Genomic DNA, 25,245 nt, shown 5'->3' on the forward strand with positions numbered 1-25,245 from the left:
CAGTTAAAGGAAAAAACACATAGACCTTGAATAGATGAAATTCTTCTAGGGATACGTATTCTGCAAATTAAAAAAAAAATCAACACCTTGCTTTTTCGCTGAAGTGAAATAAATGCAGAAGATTACTTAATGAGAAAGTTTAAGACTAGGTATCTATGTTTTTACGCTGTCATTTCATTTCATTCTGCCCACTAAGTTTTACCATGCAACTCTCCTATGTATATAACACTGACCTTCAGCACACAACTTCAGAAATGTCACACAATACTTTTATTCGTGGTAATTTTATTCATGGTAATTTACTCTAATTATTCCTAATCTAGTCACTAGATTGAAAAAACTAAAGCAAAAACTATGCCCAAGTTTTTTAAGTTGTCTACACAGAAAGATTATTTTATAAGAGTAGTAAGTAATGCTTTCCTCTGACTGAGGTACCCACAACTAGGCTATTCACTGGAAGGTTCTATGTGACTTATAACTAAGAGGAAAAGGGGGGTAATAAACGTTGGGAAAGATACGTAAAGATAATGTTGATGTCAGCTTCAAATCTGAGCTGCAGATTTCAGTCTTGTCAGTTCCCTGGGAAGAACAGAGCGCACACACGCTGTCCACACTTACATGGAGAAGTGACAGTTGTGGAGAGAAGAGAGAGGGCCCATGTGGCCAGTTCCCTCTGATTCAGTTACTGAAATTGGTCAGAACACCACATTCTATCTGGAGGATAATGAAAAGTCATGAGTATGGACTGAAGTCAGCTTATTCATGGACCTGTTTGAATTGGCAAGGCTTTCAGCTTCCAAGAACAATTTATGGAAGGCTGTCCGTACGTGAAAGTGCACAATGCTGAGGAATTGCTGAGAACAGTCACACATACGCCCCAAATTATTTGTAGCTAGAAGATGTCAACAGGAAACTCACAAAAAGGAGGGATAGTTCAAAAATAAAAAATCAAAAGAAAAATGGAAAATCATCTCTAATGGAGTCCAGGAAAAATGGAGGAGAGGCGTGGGACAGATCTTTCTGCTTCTTTTTCATAGGAGAAAAAGCAACGACATCAGACAAAATAACATGAACTTCATAATCTAAGGTTTCAAATAACAATAAAAAGTCCCTATTAATTGGTTCTAATAGCCTCAAACAGAAAACGAGCCATGCCTGTGAGTTCTCACAGTCTCCAAGAAGTCACACCCATAACTGGGCTAGATCACTGCATGAAGATGATGTTACTTGTGACAAATTACTACTAATAATTAAATATAGCAGTCATTACTGCAACTAGTATTGACAATTGCTGGTAGGTGATGTAAGCTTCCAGAAAAAGCCCCATCTCTAATCTGTCTGTAAATTAGAAAAACACAGCATCCTAATCAAAATATGGAGATGAAACTCTATTAGGTTAAGGTATGATAAATAACACTTCAAACTAATGATAAAGTGACACATTTGAGCACTAATGTTAGCTTAGAATTCCCACTTTATAAAAATCACACACAAATATTGCATTTGCAATATGTGCATTTATAGATATACACGTACATACATACATATATGGCTATTTAAATGACTGACTCTACTTTGATAAATAAATAAAAATTACAATTTTATCATATTACCTAAATTCTAGAATGTACATTTATAAGTATGTTTTAACAGCTCTGAATCAATTTTTAAATAAACAAAATACTTTTTAAATGTTCTCCTGATAACATATACTTTCAAAAGGAGGTTAAAATTTAAAAATTTTTTAAAAGCCCAAATCTTAAGAGTAGACAAGCAGAGAAGTTGGGATTTAAATGGTAGTTTCACTGCCAACACATGTGCATACTTCTTCATGTAATTAAAGTATCTGTTCATTCTACCACCATTTCAGCCAAGACACATTTTAACTTGAACATAATTTTGGACCTCGATTTATTGCTTAAAATGTCTTCAAAAAAATTAAACCAAGCAGTACCACTGAACCAAAAAGTTATTGTATATGCAAAGATTGCTCATCAGATGTCAAAAGATGAAATTAAAGGCAAAGTGTATCACCATCTAAAGCTAGAAGATGTTGGTGTGACTGATACATACTTCATGAAGGACCATTACTCAGGTGTCAAATATTTATTTACTACAATCCAAAAGTTCCAGGAGAGGAAGAACCTCCAAGCCTAGAGCAGTGCCTTCTCCTGTGTGTGGTGTGTGTAGCTCTACTTCTAGTATAAATATAAGACTACATTTTAGTGAGCACTTAGAAGCACTAAGCATTTAACACATATAATTTCATTAAATTTTCACAACACTACCATGATATAGGTACTATTATTGTCCCCATTTTTTTTTTTTTTGGTCACGCCGTGCAGCTTGTGGGATCTTAGTTCCCGACCAGGGATTGAACCTGGGCTCTTGGCAGTGAGAGCTCAGAGTCCTAACCACTGGACTGCCGGGGAATTCCCCTATTGTCCCCATTTTAGAGATGGGGAAACTGAAGCACGGAGAGTGTAAATAATTTGCCCAAGGTCAAAGTCATATAACTAGCAAGTGGAGAGATACTTAATAAGTATTTGTTGACTGAATATTTGAATCTCTCTGTATAAAGCTTCCAGATGACTTTCAAGAGAAGCTGTAAATTTGTAAGGGTTATATAATTCAAATAGGGGAAAAAAAAGAAAATAATAACATAAGAAAAAAATAACATAAAAACCTATGAGTTGGACCAGTACACTGTAAATGCCTCAAATTATAAACCCCCAAAGGTCGAAGTAACCATTCCAAAAATAAAAAGCAACATGTCATTCTAATGATATATTTAACTGCTAATAAGTGATTCAGAAAGATGTTAAGACTTTGATTATAAAGAAGGCATCTCTAAAAACTTTGATATGAAAGAAAAAAAGGTTACATAATCTTATGGATAAATGTACACTACAATTAGTTGGTCAAAAAGTTGCATTTAATGTAGCGTTTCCTTCTAACTTCCATATTTCAAAGCTGTAATTAAATTGAAGGATGCTGTACAAGTGATGACATCCAATAATTGAGGAAATTAATTTTCTTTTCAATTACTGAAAAAGCACTCATTGTGACACTGGTAGCAGCAATTTCAAATTCAGGAAAGAGATGTAGGAGAGACAACTACCTTGGACATTAAAGCTGAGAACTTAAATCTAGAAAGTGATGTCAAGTTTCACTGAAAATGTGGTCACATCAGATAAAGAAGAACATGGTAGAGGTGTCAAGGTGGTCAGAGAGGGTAAAGTAAGGAAACAAAAGGCAAACAGATTTTTCTTTGAAATGTACTTAAAATATTAATACAATACTGCAAAGTCTCTAGGTACACTTATCTAAATTTGTAACAAAATTCATACAAAGAAAAAATCTTGCTCATTTTAGCATTTCACATTTTTAAATTTGTAGTATGAGTGTTGTGGTGCTAAGATATTACAATTAAAATATTCTAATTTTATTCTTTCCTCTAGTCCAAAGTCCTAGATCAGTACATTGTGCACTAATTTCAGTATGCTTTTACCCCAGACAATTTACACTTAAATGAGGTAGCAGATTCGTATTTCCTATAACATACTTAGGAAAACAAAACCAAAACCCATCAGGTGGTTTGAGTGATGAATAAACTATGGAATACTCCAGGCCTGAATCTTTTTCAATTCGATACTGACTAGCAAGCAGTCTGGGAAACTGATTCTCTTTGAAGCTTCTGAAAGGTTTATACTGAGTCTACTAATGTCTTTCTATGGACTGATTCTAAACCACATGCTGGAATGCCTCTTGCAGACAAGGAAGGGTAAGGGAGGGTGACCACAGATATAGTATGGTCAGGGCAGAGTGTAAAATAAAGTTGACCCCATAGACACAGGAGAAAGTTTTCTTCTTAATCATAAAACCAACACATGACAGATCAGATTGAAACAGACAGAAACATACATCCATATACACCCACACATACATCATGTTGCCCTGAAGAGAGTTAATGGCCTCGAGCTTAGTATGACTTGACCAGCTGTACCTGGCTGAAGGTTATTAACTTATTGAGAGGACAATATTCAGTGTCTAAGAGGCATAATTTTGCCCTTTGACGCTAAGGATGATCAAGGTAAAGGGACTTTGCCAATGAACGTGAGTATTTTAGGTCTTCGGGGTAAATCATCTTTATAGAGGAGAAGCTATATTTGGTGAGGGACTCCTCTCATTGTCAACTAGCTCTTTTTACTCTAAACTCTCATCAGCAAACTGGAGATAAAATTATCTTGCTAATGAGAATTAGCAATGCTCATTTTTATGAACAAATTTTTGTTCAGGATTTCACATCAAACTCCTATGAGTTTGGGTAACAGCAGTGATGATGATATGATATGATGATGCAGCGTTAGGATGTCTTGATTACAAACATAGGAACCTCGATTCACAAAAAGTACAGGGATTTGTTACCTTGTATAAGGAATCCCAAACTACTAAAGCTCCAGGTTTTTAGGTTCACACATGGCATCAGGGGACCCAATTCTTTCCTTCCAATGTGCTATTCTTGGTGTGTTGTTAACAACCTGCATGGCTTCAAGGTGGCCGCAGGTGTTCCTGTCACCGCATCCTTATATACCGATGTCCAGAACTGTGTGTGTGCATATACAGTACTCTTTTGTCACAGGGTCTGCGTCATAGGTCAGAACTGGATTACATGGATGTCATGGAAGCCAAGGGGAATGGAAGTGACATGATTAGCTTGGGATAATCTATATTTAGCTCCTGAGGAATGAAGCCAGCCCCTCAGCTGGTCGAGGTTCTTTATCTAGTGAGGAGTGTTAAGTGATGGGATTTAAACCCTGCCCCTACAGGACTACTGGGATTTTTCAAAAATAACTTTCACAATTGAATATAATGGAATTAGAAGAACTCTAGACATCTCCTGAGTTCCACTTATATCCTTTTGTTTTTCCACACTGGGTAGCAGTAACTATTTCCTTCTGGTAATCAGGCTCAGTCACTTCAACCACGACATAATTATCTACCCTCATACCTTTTTAATTTTTTCCTTTTGGTCTGTTTGCTCAGTGGCAGGAGGACTAAAATGGCAAGAAGGTAGCCTCCGCAAGCAGTTTGAATTGTTGTGACTCTGGTGTCAGTATTCCTGCCTTGAGTATTAAGGTCTCTAAACCAGCAGAGCCCCAGAAATAAGCGAAGCAAAATCACAAATTTTTCAAGTGGCTCACTAGTGAAAATAGTGGTGCAGATGCTTGGATGCCTTCCCAAAGGCCGTCTCGCTCCTTCACTGCTTCTAGCATCTCAGCCACGGTTGCTAAATCATGTTAAGTCTAAGCCAATCACATAACCCTTTCTATTCTGTTCTCTACTGGTCTACGGGTGTTCATGTGATTCAGTTCTCGTGAACTGAAGGCTCCCGAAAAGAATTTTTTCTCTCTAATAAGCATAAGGAATTTGAGGAGGGAGTGTGCCCCCTTTCTTTGTGCTGAGGGTACTTTCATATGAGAATGTGATATCCTGAGTAGTGGCAGCTACTTTGTTATCAAGAGAGGGCAAAAGTCAACACACTGAGGTCCCATGATGAGATCACTGTATCACTGAAATAACTCTGGGATACCCATTCTGGGTGTCTTCTGAAGTAAATAAATTTATATGGTTTAAGCCATTATTAGGTTCATTGTTCTTTCAAGCCAAAAACACCCTAGATGAAACATACAGGGAAGGTGGGTACTGTAAGTAGCAGATCATACTGAAAGGAGCAGCCTAGTGCAGGGCACTGAGGACCCAATTATTCCTATATATATTTTATTTTATTTTTATTTTTTAAACATCTTTATTGGAGTATAATTGCTTTACAATGGTGTGTTAGTTTCTGCTGTATAACGAAGTGAATCAGTTATACATATACATACATCCCCATATCTCCTTCTTGCATCTCCCTCCCACCCCTCTAGGTGGATACAAAGCACCGAGCTGATCTCCCTGTGCTATGCGGCTGCTTCCCACTAGCTAGCTATTTTACATTTGGTAGTGTATATAATAAGTCCTTGCTACTCTCTCACTTCGTTCTAGCTTACCCTTCCCCCTCCCCGTGTCCTCAAGTCCATTCTCTATGTCTGTGTCTTTATTCTTGTCCTGTCCCTAAGTTCTTCAGAACCTTTTTTTTTTTTTTTAGATTCCATATATATGTGTTAGCATATGGTATTTGTTTTTCTCTTTCTGACTTACTTCACTCTGTATGACAGTCTCTAGGTCCATCCACCTTGCTACAAATAACTCAATTTCGTTTTCTTTTATGGCTGAGTAATATTCCATTGTATATATGTGCCACCTCTTCTTTATCCATTCATCTGTCGATGGACACTTAGGTTGCTTCTATGTCCTGGCTGTTGTAAATAGAGCTGCAATGAACATTGTGGTACATGACTCTTTTTGAATTATGGTTTTCTCAGGGTATATGCCCAGTAGTGGGATTGCTGGGTCGTAAGGTAGTTCTATTTTTAGTTTTTTAAGGAACCTCCATACTGTTCTCCATAGTGGCTGTATCAATTTACATTCCCACCAACAGTGCCAAGAGGGTTCCCTTTTCTCCACACCCTTTCCAGCATTTATCGTTTGTAGATTTTTTGATGATGGCCATTCTGACCGGTGTGAGGTGATACCTCATTGTAGTTTTGATTTGCATTTCTCTAATGATTAGTGATGTTGAGCATCCTTTCAGTGTTTGTTGGCAATCTGTTTATCTTCTTTGGAGAAATGTCTATTTAGGTCTTCTACTCATTTTTGGATTGGGTTGTTTGTTTTTTTGATATTGAGCTGCATGAGCTGCTTGTATATTTTGGAGATTAATCCTTTGTCAGTTGCTTCATTTGCAAATATTTTCTCCCATTGTGCGTGTTGTCTTTTCATCTTGTTTATGGTTTCCTTTGCTGTGTAAAAGCTTTTAAGTTTGATTAGGTCCCATTTGTTTATTTTTGTTTTTATTTCCACTTCTCTAGGAGGTGAGTCAAAAAGGATCTTGCTGTGATTTATGTCATAGAGTGTTCTGCCTATGTTTTCCTCCAGGAGTTTTATAATGTCTGGCCTTACATTTAGGTCCTAGATATATTTTAGTTTATAATATTAGCTAAGAACTTAGGCATTCTCTCTTTCTTCATGCTATGAGGCACTGTTCAAAGTATACCCATTTTATTGTCAACCTGGCTCAGGTTCTACTATCTACAACTTAAGTTTATTCCTGAGAGACTGATCTAATTTCAGTGGAAAGATAAAGTCAAATTTCTAGACCTGTAGAACTAAGGATAAAACCTCAAAAGGCAGTACGTTTGCCGAACTAAAAAGCATCTAGTGGCCTGTCAACCTTCCCTGGGAATACTCCTGTGTTGCAGGAGACTTAATAGAGTTAGTGTAGAGAACGAGATACCAAGGATATAATGATGAATGATCTGTTCCAAGTTATTTGACACAGATACTTAATCAATGTCTACATGTAGTTACTTGAATACAATATTGTTATCAGGTTTGTCATCCTACTCTTACTTTCCAAACTAACGTTTTCCTTAACATGTTAGACTACAATCAAAATACAGAACAGACAGAATACAGACAGAAGAGTCTTGGTTGTCAAGACTCAACTCTGTTTTATTTTATTTTTTTGTAATTGATACTCTCAGACCAAAGGAAAGAGAACAAATAATTATAGATCCATAGACTTTCAATAAAAAGAAGATTACAGGTAAAATAAACATCAGATAGCTGTCAGTGAACAACAGGATATTTCAATCATTCAAGCCAGGTGTCTATTCATTTAAGAACACATATTCATTTACACATAGAAAGACTGCAGATAATCTACACTAGTGTATCTCAGAATGTGTTCCCTGGAATGTTACTTTATACTCCCCCCACCCCGCACACCTGCCAAAAAGACACTATGTCAAATAAACCTGCATAATACTGCATACAATACCCTCCTCTTAGATATTCACAATGTGCATCAGTATATTACAGGCTTTGACAAGTTATTCTGTAAATAAGCCAACTAATCACAACCTATCATGGTCAAATTTATTAGACTTGGGAAATCCTTTGACTAGGTCCATTGTCCTGTGGAATAATTATTACAAAGAATACATTTGGGAAATGTGTAAATTCTGATATCAGGGTTTTGTATCTCCAGGAACGAAAGTTATTTTTCATCATTGTTTCTATGCTATGAAGTAATGGCAATGAACATTTTGCTGCTGTATACGGGAGCAAAAAGTAAGATTTAATATACGAGATATTGTAAAATCTGAGTATAAACACCTGAGTTCTTTTCTATAATGGAGAACTCCTCCAAATTTCCTGTTTATATTTTAGCTGGTCCAACAACAAAAAGAAGATGATATCTCAAAAATAGTTTGTGCATACATTTCCATCTAAAACATATGTTTAGGTCAAATTTAAAATGTTTCTTCTAATAGATTCTATTCCAGATCAATCTACTAGAATGCATACGATTGTATGCATGTGGGTTTTTCTATATGAACACAGGAAAAATGTGCTTACATAGTTTTAAAAAAGACTTCTTTTACCTGATCCCAATGAGGATATAATTTTTAAAATTTATAAACATATTTATAGAAATATGAATAAAAATAAACCTATAAAATAAAGTTAAACCACATTCACTACCAATTTCAGAAACTCTAGTTTTAAAAATAACTATGTCAAGAAAAAGTTTAATACTAAATGGAGCACAGGGAAAATAGCTTACTGGTTGATAAGTAAAATTACTTTATTATAATACTGCTGTGGAATAAAATCACACACGTAACTTGTACATGCAGGGGAAATACAGCCTAATGTAAACAGATGGTTTTTAGCACATTCCTTTACTAGAATGTGGTCACCTGCCACAAGTACACAAGCTCATGCATAAGATCAAGACTTTACATACAGCTGAGATCACAATGTCATGCATATAACAGCAGCGTGCTAGACAATCGTACCACAAACTGTGCGGAAGTTCTCCCCCACCCCATAAGCCACTGCCAGCAGCTGCTGTGGAGTTTGGTTACCCATATCCGTGACATGAACGATGTCCTTTGGAGAATCTCGTTCCCTGTGGCTGTAAGTATTCTTATTTTTATAATATTTTAATGATGCTTGCTATCAAAATGTTAAGTACAGAAATAGAAATTATGGAAAAGTAGACTTGTTACAATGCTGAACAATTATATACATCTTAATCTCAGGTACTTACAATAAACACCACTTACATTTAAACATCTCATCAAAAATAATTTACTTCTCAGGCTTAAATGAACCCAAATAACACATCTGATGACAGTGCTCCAGTGAAGGGGGAAAAAAAAAAATCAACCTCCATAAAGTACTTCCTGATTGCTGGCACTAAAAAATCATGGCAAGAGTCATTCTAAGACCTGGCTAAAGTATGACTCATTGTAGGTAAGTTCTATATAAAAACACCTATTAGGATAATCTTTCAATTATATTTTGGTTGGATAAACAACCAAATTGATACTGATTATTTATTAGTCAATGAGAGCAAGTGTGGAATAGTTATCAAAATACTTCTCCTCATTTCCCTGCACCTACAAGTGTACTTCAATGTCCTTCCATGCTTATTTATGTCCTAAGTATATTCTGGTAAAGAGAGAATTCTATTTTGTTATTAGGCGACAGCTGCTTGCTGAGTTACTTATGTCCATAAAAGCATAGAAGCAGAATTCTGGAACCAAAAGTCACTTTGAATGGTTCAGTTCCATGCCGCCTGGCAGAAGTATGTGCCCCTTTCAGAACAGTAAATTCAATACTTCTGGAATGCTCCAGGATATCCCTGAATCAGGCCAGGGAGTAAAGAAAAAAATACAGCCAACTCTCAATAACAATGGTAGGTAGGATGGATAAGTAAAAATCTGAAGATCTAAAAATCTTATTTTAATTAGTAAATTGAATCCCCTCTTTAAGTAAATATTTGACTTAAATTTTTAAATATTTTTTTGTCAGATAAAAAGAGGACTTTAATTTTGCCTCTTTTCTCTGGCCCCCTGCCCAAACACTCTAGAGGAGGTGTAACAAGAACTCTATAGTCTGATATATGTAGCTGCAAAGATGGAAACATATTTTGACATCTAGCTTTTCCAATTTAGATATTTAAAACTACCCATATCATATTCTAGTATAGAAGGGCCTATCTACAGTTTCATCTTTGCATAATAAGGATGTTTTATAACTTGTTTAATAATTGGTACTCTTTTAGTGAGGAATGACTACTTACCATAATCAATATGAGCAATCACATCCAACTTGTCTGACTTTGAAAATCTATAACTCAGTACTTACCAAGTTACACTTTCCTTAGAATGTAACATTTGCAAGTGATATGAATTGAAGATGACAGTTTTACTCAACACTGGTGTTAATTCATGACTGGAGCCAGTATGCCTTGATAAACTGGGCATAAGACAGGGCATGTAATAGCTGCCTTTCCTGATTCCTGCGTATCTGGAGTAAAACACTGTATTACTCTGCCCCAGTTCTTCTCCAGTAATCACCATTCAATTAACTCAAGATACTGATGCAAAATATTTCTTATTATACTGCTAGTCATATGAACTGTTTTAATTAGCAACATCCATATTATATTGGTTTCAAATCTGTAATTTGAACTTTAACTTCTTATAAATCATTCTACTTTCATTAAAAGTATCAGTCTTCTATTCACTGAAAGTAAAAACTGGTGAAAGAGAACAAATATAACATATTTGTTGCTTATAACATATTTGCTTTATAAAATATATACTTTGCTGTATTTGGGCTAAGACTTAACTGATGATGTATATGTATTAGTAAACCTTTGTAGCAGTGTTATATTTTTATTCATGTACAAGAAAAATTTAACAGAGAAATCATATATAATAAGCAAAAGTAAATTTAATTTCAAAATGTCATTTGTATTATTATGTACATATTTATAAGATCAGTAGCTCTTTAATATTAATTAATATTAATAAAAGAATATTAATATTAAGGTAACTAGGGAGTCCTTAATACCTCTACAACAAATGAAGAAAGTTGGTTTTTGAAAATTAAATTAAAATAACTGCCAGATAAGTTTTTCCATAGAAAATGATCAACCGATAAGTATTAGTTCTGAGTGTTACATAATTTCTATTAGATTTCTAAGAATAAGTCTAGTAGATACTTAAACATTTCTGAAACTCTGAACCTTTCCAGAATATATTAAAATAAGAACAGGGGTGAGGGGGAATCAGAGAAAGAACTGTCTTCACATTTTGATCACTCATATATTATGTTAAGAAATAATTAAATAATTAGTTAATTTCAAACAGTTCTTTTTGCTTCTCCCACTCTCTCTGCTCTCTATTTGTGTTTGCTTATTGTCTTAAGAAAAAAAGAATTAAAGAATTAATGCAAAATTATTCAGTTTTATAACAGAATCTATAAGTTGTTTCTATGCCATCATGTATTAGATTGCTAAAGGCATTATTTAAAGACATTTTGATGTGTCACAAACTACAAAAAGGTCCTTCGTGATTATCTCTGATAAAAATAGCATTGTTACTAAATGGACATGATGAAACAAAGTAAATGCTGCAGATAAAGTTTGATGAACATATTTTGTGCTCTCGACTTATAATTAGTAGTATCTCAACCAAGTCCAGTGGAGGGTTGCATATATGTCATGGAAGCTGCCATACAAAGTGAGCCGGTAGCAAGGTTAGAACATGACATGGTAAGGTAAAAAGAAATGACTAAGTCACACAGCAATAACTTCAAATACCGGGCTTTGCAGTGATTGAAAAGTCATGTTCAGTGACTTGTAATTTACTTGCAAGTTTATTATGTTGGAAAGCTGCAGCAAGATAACAATAAAGTTCAACTGTTACAAATATTCAAATTCTTCACTTACCTCATCTGGGTTGGCATTAAAGGTGAGGCTGCCTTCATCCAGCTGCATGTACAATTTTCTAAAAGAAAATCCTAGAGGTGGGTTCTTATTGTATATGGAACAGTGACCCCAAGTGGATTTACACAACCTGTAAGTAAGATAAAATCGGATGAGAAAACATGACCATATTGAATTCTTCTAAGTTAAACATGTATATATATGATAAAATAGTGATATGAAATAACATAAAATTGGATTTTACAGCTCTAAAGTATAAAATGTTTACTTTTATACTTGTTTTATTTGTTTACCAGAGTAAGATAGACAAATGCCTTCAATTTAGCAATTTTGACAGCACTTAATAAATGTGAGTTACAAAGATTAGTAATATTCGTGAGTCCTACTGAAGTTAAACATAAATAATGATGATGATGATGATAGCCAACATTTACCAAGTGCTTACTAGATGCCAGGCACTATTTAAAGAATTTTAATAGTATTAACTTGCTCAGTCTTTACAACAATCCCATGATTTGGTGCTACAGATAAAGAAACAGACACCATAAAAAAGCTGCCCAGGGAAACACAGCTTGATCTGAATCCAAGGAGCTTACTCCTGAGTTTGCAATCTTAACCAAGAGTTTAAACAGAATTAAGCAACTATGTGCTCTATTGCGAAATATAACTGAATTGGTGGAAGGAGGAAGGTTGCTGGGCAGAGGGAGAAATTGTAATGCTATAACTTCAATACTTAAATGAAAAGTTGCAACATTAAGCTTAGCAGTTTTTAAGATACTGCTTCAAAACGCTGGTTGTTTACTATCACAGCTATATATGATTGTTTACAAAATCTGTAACACTTAAAATGCTAATGGTTCATACCTCAAAACACACTGTTTCTACACATTGGTATACCTGTTTCCAACTCTGTTTGAGGCATTAGCTCCTGGTTGTTATTTGAAAGCTAACGTTTCATCTTATTACAATGCCTGGAAATTCTGGATGTACACCATATTTTCACTTTCTGATATTCATCATTGATTTCTGGCTCAAACTTCCTTCTTTTCTCACACACACAGCTTACAAGAAAACCAGAAAGTTACCGTCTCAGCCTGTAACATCAAAATTTCTGAGGATAGTGGGTAAAATATCTAATTTTATATGGGAATATCTTCTTAATAGTTAATTTATATCCTTGCATTATTTTTACCATCCAAATGAAATCACTGATTTCGTAACAATGAGTTCAGTAACTTGTTTAGAAAATTATCACTATTTTAGCAGTCTCTTTAATCTAGTCCCATAGCTTTTGATTTTATTACTAAGCTACATGAAAGCAACAGAACCTCTCAACATCCAAATTAAAAAAACAAAAAACTAAGCTAGCCTTTAATTTATCACTAAGAAAAAAAAAAATCCAAGCGTCAGATATATAGGCATAATTATGTGGTAAACACTAAAGGAAGCATTTCTTTTAAAAATGAACAATCCAAATTTAAATCCCAAATGAAAACTACATTCTGAGTGAGTTCATATAAGCATAGAAATAAACGCTTCTACAAAGTTCAAATATAGGATCATAAATTAAGTTTGATGGGAATACTGAAGTGTAGAAAAGAGGTTATAAATAAAAGTGAGCCAGTTTTAAAGTACTTTTCTTTCCTCTTACACTGAACAATTAAAAATTAATAACTACACTTTAAACATTACTAATAGAATTTCCTCTCACTTCCACAGTAACTTCATTATGACAAGACAAGGGAAGAATAACAAGATGATATTGATGATTTTTAGTTATTTGAAGGTTGAGAAATGAACTACGTAATTAATACTATCATTCTGTAGCATCGGGAAGCCTGAGTTAAAAATGTCGTTGTTGGTAATACATTTTTACTAACGTTTGGCTATTTAGATAATTGATTCTCTCCATAGATTTTCATTGAAAAAAATGGTTTTAAAGTCTCAGAAAACTTGTTTTTAGACATGTTTTACTCTGTTCAGAAGTTTCATTTTAAAATAATGAGACTTAAATAAACTTTGGTAAAGAATGCTAGAAAACCCAAGATTCAATGATTCTTTCATTTTCATGACTCATGTATACTATCTATTAAGGAGTAACTTAGGTTCCATAGATTCTATTGCACCAAAAGTTCTTAGATTTATAGCTTAAATTTAAACTGGTAAAAGAGCTGCTGAAATTTCTACAGTCTACTTTCACTTCAGCAAGCAGAGTATCTCTTTGCTTTCTAATATTTGCCTAATTCATTGAACAAATAGTGGTTAGAAAATATAAAAAGTAGATGAAATATTCACCAGTTAAAGTTTATGCTAACAAGCAGCACCAACCCCCCCCCCCCCAAAAAAAAACAAACAGACAAACAAACACAAAAAGCAAAAAACCCACAACCTGTAGGCAAGATTCTACTTAGAGCTATCTGGATCAAACACGGTGGGCTGAACTTACCCTTGCCAGAGAAGCTCGTCATTGGCCAGGTCCTGCCAAACACAGGAAGCTAAGCAGAGATCAGTTGCATTCAGGTAGGACAAGATGGTAAGGCTTAGCTCGGGAGGCAGCATTTCCAAATTAATGAACCCTTCCTGTTCTTTCGATTTCCTTGTCTTCAAAAGATGATATATATCAATGCCCCCTTGGACTTGTTTGCGATGACTGGTGTTGGCAATGCTGCTGGCAGCCATCCTCCTGCCCTGCTCTCTGCTGAGGTAGCCTTGCTCACTGTAGCCTTGCTGCTGTAGCTGCTGGTTTCTGGCCACTCTCCACAGCCCCTGACCCATCTGCGAGCCTGGGAGAAAGCCAGAATGGAGTAAGAAGGAGACATTAGAAAAGTAATCCACCTTTCCCTGTGGTACAACAAGTCTACATGAAGCATTCATTTATCAGAATTAACACTGCTCATTAAAGCATATTAAATGGAGTAGGAAATTACAAATAGTTGGAACACAGTAAGTATGAAACTTGGATGGAGAACTATTTAGTTTGATTATCACCTTTATCTCAGTTTGCTAACCACTTTTAAAGTCCACAGGTGACATAATCATTTTTCACAAGGTAAGATTTAAAAGTTACTGACGTCTTAAAGACTCTTACAAATTATAATTATGTGGACTTATGGGCCAGTATTAAATACAACTCTGATCAGAGCACAGGACTTCACTTAAAAGACCTGTACACCCTGCTTTTTATCACAACCCAGGCTAAGCTAAGCTAGGCCCTTTTAACCAAATTCCCAGATGCATAACAGCTGTGAAACAGGCTTTTCGTTGAATTCTTGCCAGTCTGCTCTTAAGTTGTAGGCTGTAATAAAATGTAACATAGGCCCTGAAGTCTAATTCAGAAACCTTATAAATTAGACACGTAGGACTCTATGATAAAGAGCTCAGTAGTGACTATTTGGTTCTGTTGCTGCTTTAAATACAAATCATAGGGCTTCCCTGGTGGCGCAGTGGTTGAGAATCTGCCTGCCAATGCAGGGGACACGGGTTCGAGCCCTGGTCTGGGAAGATCCCACATGACGCGGAGCAACTGGGCCCGTGAGCCACAATTACTGAGCCTGCGCGTCTGGAGCCTGTGCTCCGCAACAGGAGAGGCCGCGATAGTGAGAGGCACGCGCACCGCGATGAAGAGTGGCCCCCACTTGCCACAACTAGACAAAGCCCTCGCACAGAAACGAAGACCCAACACAGCCAAAAATAAATAAATAATAAAATAAAAAAATTTAAATACAAATCATAATTTAGACTAATTTTCCAGTTCTTCTCCAGGAGCCCTATGGACTCCTCAGAGGTACCTGGGAGAAGGCAGGAGAAGGGATGCGAGTGCTCTAGTCTCTTCTCTCTCCACTTGACCTCCAACCAAGGTAGCTCTACATTTATCTCTTACAGTATCAGACTTCCTCATATACAAATATTTAGAAGACTACTGGCCTAGACTTTCTATGTCACTTGGTTTTGCAAATAAGTAACTTTTCCTGGGCAAATAAATTCACTGAGAAAAATGAAATCAGGAAGAGCTTTTAACTAACACAAATAATTATTTTCATGATCTCTTTTACAAACAAAATATTCTTGTTTTAAAAGCCCAAGTTGACTACCGGGACATGCGTGTTTTAAAAATTTGGGGGAAGAAATGGATTTTTGTTCAAAATCATTAAAATAAATTTCATAGCATGACCTAACCTTAAAATACGGTATTGTTTTAATTGGCTGCTTACAATAAGGAGTAATAATCAAAAAATTAAAAAGCAACCCCTCCCCAAGCCCACTGGTGACCAGAAATTCTGAAAATTATTAGGAATAATTTGAAAATTGAGTAGAATTTCAAAGAGTGTCACAGATTATTTTTTCAGTATTTAAAAAGGCATGTATATTTATTGAATTATTGTCTATTAGTTGGATAATGGCCACTGTAACAGGCTACTTGTTGATTAAAACAGAAAAAACAGTCCAGGATTAATTTTTCACTCTTTGTCCTTACTGTGAACTGCTTGGAAATCCAAAAGCTTAAGCTATAAAGAGATGTGAGAGGGAGGATACAGAGAGAAGGAACATATTAATAATTTTAAATGTGGGGAAATTTGTTTTTGCAAAGAAACCACAAAAGGTAGTAACTTTTCCTCCCTACGACACATACTACCATAATGGTAGCAGTTCCTGAAGTAGTGGTTAAGCTATTAATAATTAAATTCTTATTTTCTATTAGAATGATTGAAATCCCAAACTGACAACACCAAATGCTGGCAAGGATGTGTGAATTCAAAATGGTACAGTCACTTTGGAAGACAGTTTGACAGTTTCTTACAAAAATAAACATACTTTTACCATATGGTCCAGCATTTATGCTCCTTGGTATCTACCCAAATAAGTTGGGAACTCATGTCCACACAAAAACCTGCACACAAACCTGCAGCTTTAGTCATAATTACCAAAACTTATAAGCAATCAAGCTGTCCTTCAGCAGGTGAATGGATAATTTACTGTGGTACATCCAGACAATGGAATGTTTAGTGCTAGAAAGAAATGGGCTATCAAGCCATGAAAAGATATGGAAGAAACTTAAGTGCATATTACTAAGTGAAAGCAGCTGATCTGAAAATGCTATGTAATATGTGATTCCAATTATAAGACATTCTAGAAAAGGCAAAACTACAGACAGTAAATTAACACAGAAAAAAATACAGAATATCAACAAAAATTTGTAAGGAGCTATAAGTTTCCTTAATGTTTAAATATGCTATGTCATGTTACAACATAAGTACAACTTAATTTTGACACAAAAGACTCATAAACATTTTAAAATTTTTATCATAGCCATTTCTCTGTTTATCTTAGCAAGAAAATATCTAGAAATTGAACTGATTGCTAAGCTCATCCAGTATATCTGTTGTCATTTTAGATAATTATATTTATTCTTCTCTTTTGCATTTGCAGCACTAAAGGTAAATAATCAAACATGGTGACTGTGATGTCTGAAGCCTCAAGATTTAGGGCATTTAACATCAATTTTGTATGTACTTTCCCTACAACATCTTTCTAGTGGCATATGGTTAGGCAGCTGTTATTACTCTCAGGGATGTTGCTAGGGAACACAGAACCAGGGTGATTTCCCCAGGCTCTGGACTTTAATGGGGATCACTTAAATAGAGCACTGGATAAAGTGATTTGGAAAGCATCCAGCAGGTAGAAAAGAGGTTAAGCCAACAGCTGGTTCTTAGGATTAAAAAAAGTTGATGGGGAGGGTGGAGGTTTGAGGCTCATCTACACGTGATTCAGACAAAGAAAACTGCATTCTCTATTCTTCTACTGCTAAATAATACTGCAAATTACCCTTGTGGGATGTCTTTTTCCCTTTAAAGCAGTTCTTGATACGGAGCAAGAACACAGTATGATAAATCACTTGAGAAGGATTGCTATCATATATTTATCCTTTGGAGAAAGGAAAGCATGTCTACAGTATTCTACCCCACTCCCAGTCTTCCTTAGGGTAACAGTGGTGTGGAATGTGGGTAGAACTGTCAGAAAAGTGATAAAACTCTCAAAAAGACATGAGATCCACTACAGAAGTTGTGAAGCGAGTCACGGAGGGAGCATAGTGCGGGGGACTCTGAAGTTGAACAGACTTGAGTTCAAGTCCTGACTTCACTGATGAGGGAATTTACTTGACTAGTCTAAGCTTTGCTTTCCTCATATTTAAGGTGATAATTTGCACATAATATAGTGGTAATACACATAGCTCAGAGGGCTGTTGTATTAAATATTACATATAAAGTGCACTTCACAGCTAATAATAAAATGTTAGCTCACTTGTTTTGACAAAACCATATTTTCATAGAGTGAAAATGATGAGCATTTCAGTAAAACTTATTGAATGATTCTTCAATTATCACATAAAAAAACAAATCCATGAGTGAGTCTACACTGATGATCACTAAATATTACATAAAGAAAGGAAAGCTCTTTCTTATAGTAAAATTCTGAATAATGAGTTAGAAAAATCATCATTTAACTACCATCGTAGAAAAACTAATTCTTAAGGCAAGAATTATCAGTGGGTGCTGAATCTGGAGTTTGATAAAGAATGGAAGATTTACAGAGTCTCAAAGTACCTCCCCACATATATTACTCATTAATTACAAAAAGAAATTAAGAAATCAGACAATATTTAACCAAGTGTTCAAACTTAACATTTACCAATAAGAGACAAATGGACATATATGCCTCTCTGGACATGACACCCTGAGAAGGATATAACAATTATACAGTACTCCGGCCAAAAATGTATAACATTTATCTAATCATGAGGAATATCAGAGAAACCCAAGAGTCTACAAATAATCTTTTTTTTTCCTTCAAAATTTTCAATGCTGTGAAGATAAAGAAAGGAATCATTCCAGATTAAAGGAGACTGAAAAGCATGACATCTAAATGCAGTGTGTGGACTGGATCTTACAGTGAAAAGAAAGTGCTAGAAAGGACATTATTGGGATAATTGAAAAACTAGACATACGGGCTGTAGATTGGATAAAAATACTTATATGAATGTCAACTTTTCTGAATTTGATAACTGTACAGCGGTTTTGTCAGAGTATATTCTTGTTCTTTAGGAAAAACACTGAATTATTAAGGCATAATGTATACAACTTAGTCTCAAATGGTTCAGAAAAACAGAAACATCTGTCTCTATACAGAGAGAATGTTAACACAATGTTGCAAAATGTTTAAAATTGGTGAATCTGGGTAAAAGGTACACACCAGTTGTTTTTATTAATTGTACAACCTTTCTGTAAACAGAAACCTCCTGATTGAGGAATCAAAGCATGTGAAATTTGAAAATAACTGAGTTTGATGTGCACGAAGTATAAGAATTACTGCCCTACGAGCTTAGCGTCTTACAGACTGAAAACCATCACTAAGGAGATAAATGCTCAGCATCACAGTTTAAGAGTAGTAGGAGACCCCTGTCAAGGCAAACATCAAAATACTAAGAATTATTCTTGCCAGTTGTGATATAAAATTTTCTTTTAAAGGCTGAAGAAGTATTTTTAAAGAAAGTAGGGGAAAAAAAATACCCCTTTAACTTTGCGTGTGCAGATTTAAGGCTTGGAATTCCTGGCTGTGTTCCCTCCTTTCATACATAATATTATGTGCACAGTATTTTTAACATAATATTTAATAATATAAATATTAAACCATAATATTGTTTTTGTACTCTAAACCACAATTTATTTAGTACTTACTCTATGCTAAGCACTGTGGAAGTTTTAATACATTATCTCATTTTTGTCCTCAAAACAACCTTCATAGGTAGATAGTATTCTAATTTTATAGCTGAAGAAATAGTGACTCAGAGAGATTAAGCAACTTTGCTCAAGATCTCAGAGCTGGCAAATGGAAAACTTAGGATTCCATCTCAGGTGTTTCTGAGTCCAAAGGTTAGTCTTAACCACCAAACCTTATGCCCAGAACTGGCAAAGACGATCCACCACCTGCTTCTTCATCACTAGCTCTCATCTCTTCTCCCTCTGTCACTGCTTATTACCTCCAGGCTGCTCCCAGCTGCAGCCTCTCTTTAGGCTACTGTTCTTGTGGAAAGCACATACACTCTGATGTGAAAAAAGTTCAAACTCCCACACAGAATCTGTTTAGCTTATAGTCTGTGGTACTCATTTTCCTCACCAGATAAACAGTGAATAAGTCTTATCCCATGGAACTTAGAGGGGTTAAGAGAACCTAAGCCATAGGGAATTTATCATAACAGGTGGTTTTGTAGTCACCACTCAGTCCCCTTTAAATGATAACTCTTATTTATTTTGGTTCTCCCACTTCAGAGGGCACCTGATTATTCTGGACCTAATGATCTAAGTAGTTATAATCGTGGTTCCAAATTCCATTAATTGAGGATCTGTGAATTCGGAGATGCCATTTACCTTTGCTAGGAGAAAAAAATAACAACTAGTAAATATATAAAGTTAGAAGAAACTAACTTTGCTTAGACTGACACTCTTAGCTTGGCAAATAAGGTCAAGTATTTAGTTATCAGTCAGTGATAACAGAGATACCTTTTTGGCAGGTAAGTACTACCATCACCTTTAATCACTATAGACATGTTTCTAGAAATGAAAACGTTAAGACTTCATGGGAAGATTCAACATATCAAGAGCCCTTATGGCGGTATCACAAAATAAATCGATTAATAAGAAAGTTCTACTCTAGATCTTTATGACATCTTCACATCCCCAGGAACTTGAATTATAAAGAGCTTTATGGATAGAGTGTCAATTCCTTGGATCTTTGAAATCAATGTTACAACTGTTGAGATCTATATTTTTAAAGCATATTTCTTGATTATAAAATACGAATTAGGGGCTTCCCTGGTGGCGCAGTGGTTAAGAATCTGCCTGCCAATGCAGGGGACATGGGTTCCAGCCCTGGTCTGGGAAGATCCCACATGCCGCAGAGCAACTAAGCCTGTGTGTCACAACTACTGAGACTGCGCTCCAGAGCCCACGAGCCGCAACTACTGAGCCTGCGTGCCACAACTACTGAAGCCCGCGCGCCTAGAGCCTGCGCTCCGCAACAAGAGAAGCCACCACAATGAGAAGCCCCGCGCACCACAACAAAGAGTAGTCCCCACTCGCCGCAACTAGAGAAAGCCCACGCACAGCAACAAAGACCCAATGCAGCCAAAGATAAATAATAAATAAATAAATTAATTTAAAAAAATAAAATAAAATACGAATTACTCAAACATATGTTCCTTAAGATGACAATAATTTTGGAACTCACCTATCATACTGTGCTTTATTATTGTTTATTAAAAGCAATAAAAATTTACAAATATATACAGGTAGTCCTTGCCTTGTACAGTACCAGGCTAACTACTGGATGACAGTTCCATGGGACTGTGCACAGCAAGGCCACAGTCCTAACACTCATGCATTTCAGTTTACATGGAACTGTGCAGAGTAAGCACTGCCTGTAAGTACTGAGATGGGGGACTGATTCAACACAATAGGCTACATGGAAAAATCCAATGCCAAACACAGTGCCTCAGACCTACAAAGCACTCAGTAAATATTTGTTGACTGCAAGAATGGATGAATGGTAAACAATAAGAAAAACTGAATTAGATGAACCTCGACCTAAATTTCACATCTTTCAAAAAATCATCAGAATGGATCATAGACTTAAATGTAAAGCATAAAAGAATAAAACTTTTAGAAAAATACAGAGAAGGAAATCTTAGGGATCTATGTCTAGGCAAAGAGAGTTCATCAAAAGTACGATCCATAAAAGTAAAAGTTGATAAAGTCGACCTCATCAATATTAAAACTTTTGCTCTTTGAAAGCCCATGTGAAGAAGACAAAAACACAAGCTACAGACTGAGAGAAAATATTTCCAAACCACATATCTGACAAAGGACTAGTATCGAGAATATATAAACAATTTTCGAACTCAACAGCAAAAAAATCAAACAATTCAATTAAAAAATGAATATAATATTTATAATAGCCAGGACATGGAAGCAACCTAAGTGTCCTTTGACAGATGAAGGGATAAAGACGATGTGGCACATATATACAATGGAATATTACTCAGCCATAAAAAGAAACAAAATTGAGTTATTTGTAGTGAGGTGGATGGACCTAGAGTCTGTCATACAGAGTAAAGTAAGTCAGAAAGAGAAAAACAAATACCATATGCTAACACATATATATGGAATCTAAAAAAAAAAATGGTTCTGAAGAACCTAGGGGCAGGACAGGAATAAAGATGAAGACACAGAGAATGGACTTGAGGACACGGGTTGGGGGGGGAGGGTAAGCTGGGACGAAGTAAGAGAGTGGATGGACTTATATACACTACCAAATGTAAAATAGATAGTGGGAAGCACCCGCATAGCACAGGGAGATGAGCTCTGTGCTTTGTGTCCACCTAGAGGGGTGGGATAGGGAGGGTGGGAGGGAGATGCAAGAGGGAGGAGATATGCGGATATATGTATACGTATAGCTGATTCACTTTGTTATAAAGCAGAAACTAACACACCATTGTAAAAAAATTATACTCCAATAAAGATGTTAAAAAAGAAAAAATGAACATAAGACATGAACAGATATTTCGCCAAAGAGGACATACAAATGGTACACAATCACGATAGACGTTCAGCATCATTACCCAGGAGGGAGGTGGGTGTAGTTATAAAAGGGCAGCACCAGGGATCCCGGTGATGTTTGAACGGTTCAGTGTCTTGACTGTGGTGCTGGATATGTGAATCTGCACAGAATCTCATACACACAGATACACGTTTGAGCAAAAATAAACTGGGGAATTCTGAATAAGATAGGTGCAATGTATTAATGTCAATATCCTGGTTGTGCTAGTATATAATGGTTATGCAATATGTCACTGCCTAGGGAAACTAGGCAAAGTGTACAAGAGATCTCTTGGTATATTTCTTGCAACTGCATGTGTATCTACAATTAACTGGAAAAAAAAAAGGACAGAGTATTGTACACTTAAAATGGGTGAATTTTACGGTATGTAAATGATACCACGATATAGTTCTTCAAAGAACTAGAGACTCTAATAAACACTCTAAAGAGGGTGACCAAGGACACAGCAAGTCTAGTGTCTATGACAAATAGTTAACTATTTTAGATTTAAGGATATCCAACTAATTATTAAAAATCTATGACCTATGAATCATCTCTGACTTCGTGGAATGTACTGTATAGATTAAAAGAACACAGAATCAAGGAATACGAATCCTTAAGGATACAGATCTATAATAATGTTCTGACTCTTTACCTAGGAAGTATCAATAATTGAGTAACGGTTTAAATGCAAAAGGACTGATGTGTGCCTGTTACTTGGTCTAATAAAACAAAACCCAGCATAAATGCAAAATACATTAAACAAAATTGGTTTAACTACTTATTAAAAATCAAAGTACATAAACTAATGTGATTTAATTTGGATTGCTTCAATTCAAATTTTATAATATTTCTGATTTGTGGGAATAATGATCTAATTTGGTAAAAATATTTTAAAAATCAGTAAGTTGTTTAATCTCCTTACTACATAGATATCCTTGTTTCTATGAAAATAACAGTGACAATAATAATAGTACTTTTTTTATACATTGACTGGATAATTTAGAAGTCTGTTTTTTTTAATCTAAGTATTTAGGCCTTTTGGTTTTTAAAATTAATATCTAGCTTTATTATGCTGAGACTAGAGAATGTGGGCTCTCTGATGTGTGCTTGAGAGAAATGTGTAGGTTTTCTTGACACTGCTACTTTGGAGACTGAATTTAAAGTTGGAGTTCCAGTTATGCCATATGCTGTATGACCTTAGATATTTCAAACGAGGTTTCTGATCTTCGGTTACCTACAAAATAGGGGAAATCACTCCTATCTATTTTACAGGATTGCTATGAGCCTTAACTGAGATAACATATATCAAAGCATCTTTTAATTGGCAAAGCAGTATGCACGCCCTGACTCATTTCCTTTTTTCTAATGCAAAAATCTGAGAAACAGCTATATTTTTCTGACATATTTTGGATGTACTTTTCTCATTTTTTAAAAAAGAAATACAGTGGTAGTCTAAACAAATCTGTTGTAACATAGCACAAAGGCACTTCCACTTAGGACGCAGCATAGATTAGATTAACTACCAAGAACTCTATCAAGTTAATTATTAACGTTTATGAGAACAATACTTTTCTGTTACTGTAATGTCTTGTTCTCTTTTCAAGAGTAGAGTATTTCCACAAAAGAATGATAGAGATTACTTTACTAATACGTGTTGGTATATCTAATATAAAATTATCTTTAAAATATATTAAGCAGCTTTAATCAAAACATCCCTATGTAACAAGTTAAACATCAAATAAAGTACTATTCTAAAAGAACACACTGTACCACTGCTTTTAGCAATTTTATGGCACTAAGCATTCAAATAGCACACGCTGTGGAAACAAATATATGTAATAAAGAATGGATTATGCACCGTTTAGATGGACGGATGACACGCAGTGGAAGATGGGAAGAACACAAAGCAGCCTGGAGGTCTCAGGAAAGCATTCTGCTTTAGACACTTTTGTTTGAAGCAAACGAGATTCCATGAAGTCTCTTCCTGAGCAAGCACTGTTAAATCGCGGGTTTGTGATGAGTGGCATGAATGAGCTACTTTAAATACTCAGTATAAATGGTTAGTTTTCTTCAATATTTCTTAAGTGTCTAAATAGTGGGGTTGACAAATAAGAAATTTCCTATCTCAGATAAAGATCTAAACTGTGTACCAAAAGAGTTATCTCTAACATGCAAATTCTATTGCCTTAAAGATGAGGAAATTCACTCATTTATATCTTCTTGGAGATTTTCAATTTTTTTCCAATGAGAAAGTAACAACTAGATTTTTGGTTACTTTAGGTTTTAAAAATCTTTTTAAGTGTTATCATGTGATATTACTCAAAGGCATAAGAACATGGGAGATTCTGTGAGAAAATATTTTATACACTTATAAGCAAATTGGCAGCCCAACATTTACTTCTCTACTTCCAAAAGAGCAGACCACCAAAGTAGTTTAGAACAGACTGAGTAGAGAGGAAAAAAAGAAAAGAAAAAAACCTGATAACCAATCACACTTCTAACACTGAAAGGCAACAACTTTAGAGAAATGAAGGAAGGGTAAGTCCACAAGGAGGTCTTTTCAGGAGAAAAGGGAAATAGCTAAGTACTAAGAGGTACATTAAACACATAAAAAAACAAAACAAACAAACAAACAAAAAAACCAGTCATTAAATTTAAAGATCTGGTCCTGCAAGAGC

The 25,245-nt window shown here is 35.3% G+C and overlaps 1 protein-coding gene across 1 annotated transcript in view; it reads right to left on the reverse strand.

The window, feature by feature from the left end:
- Positions 1-25,245, reverse strand: part of FBXO8 (F-box protein 8) — a 39,455-nt gene that overhangs the window by 12,368 nt on the left and 1,842 nt on the right. Inside the window, exons 2-3 of the mRNA XM_007192674.2 lie at positions 14,361-14,697; positions 11,918-12,044 (exon numbers count right to left, since the gene is read on the reverse strand). Coding sequence (XP_007192736.1) covers positions 11,918-12,044; positions 14,361-14,689 — 456 coding nt within the window. The 5' untranslated portion in view covers positions 14,690-14,697. The remainder of the gene's footprint in view (positions 1-11,917; positions 12,045-14,360; positions 14,698-25,245) is intronic.

This window comes from Balaenoptera acutorostrata, chromosome 6 (assembly GCF_949987535.1).
Source record: "Balaenoptera acutorostrata chromosome 6, mBalAcu1.1, whole genome shotgun sequence".
NCBI lineage: Eukaryota > Metazoa > Chordata > Mammalia > Artiodactyla > Balaenopteridae > Balaenoptera > Balaenoptera acutorostrata.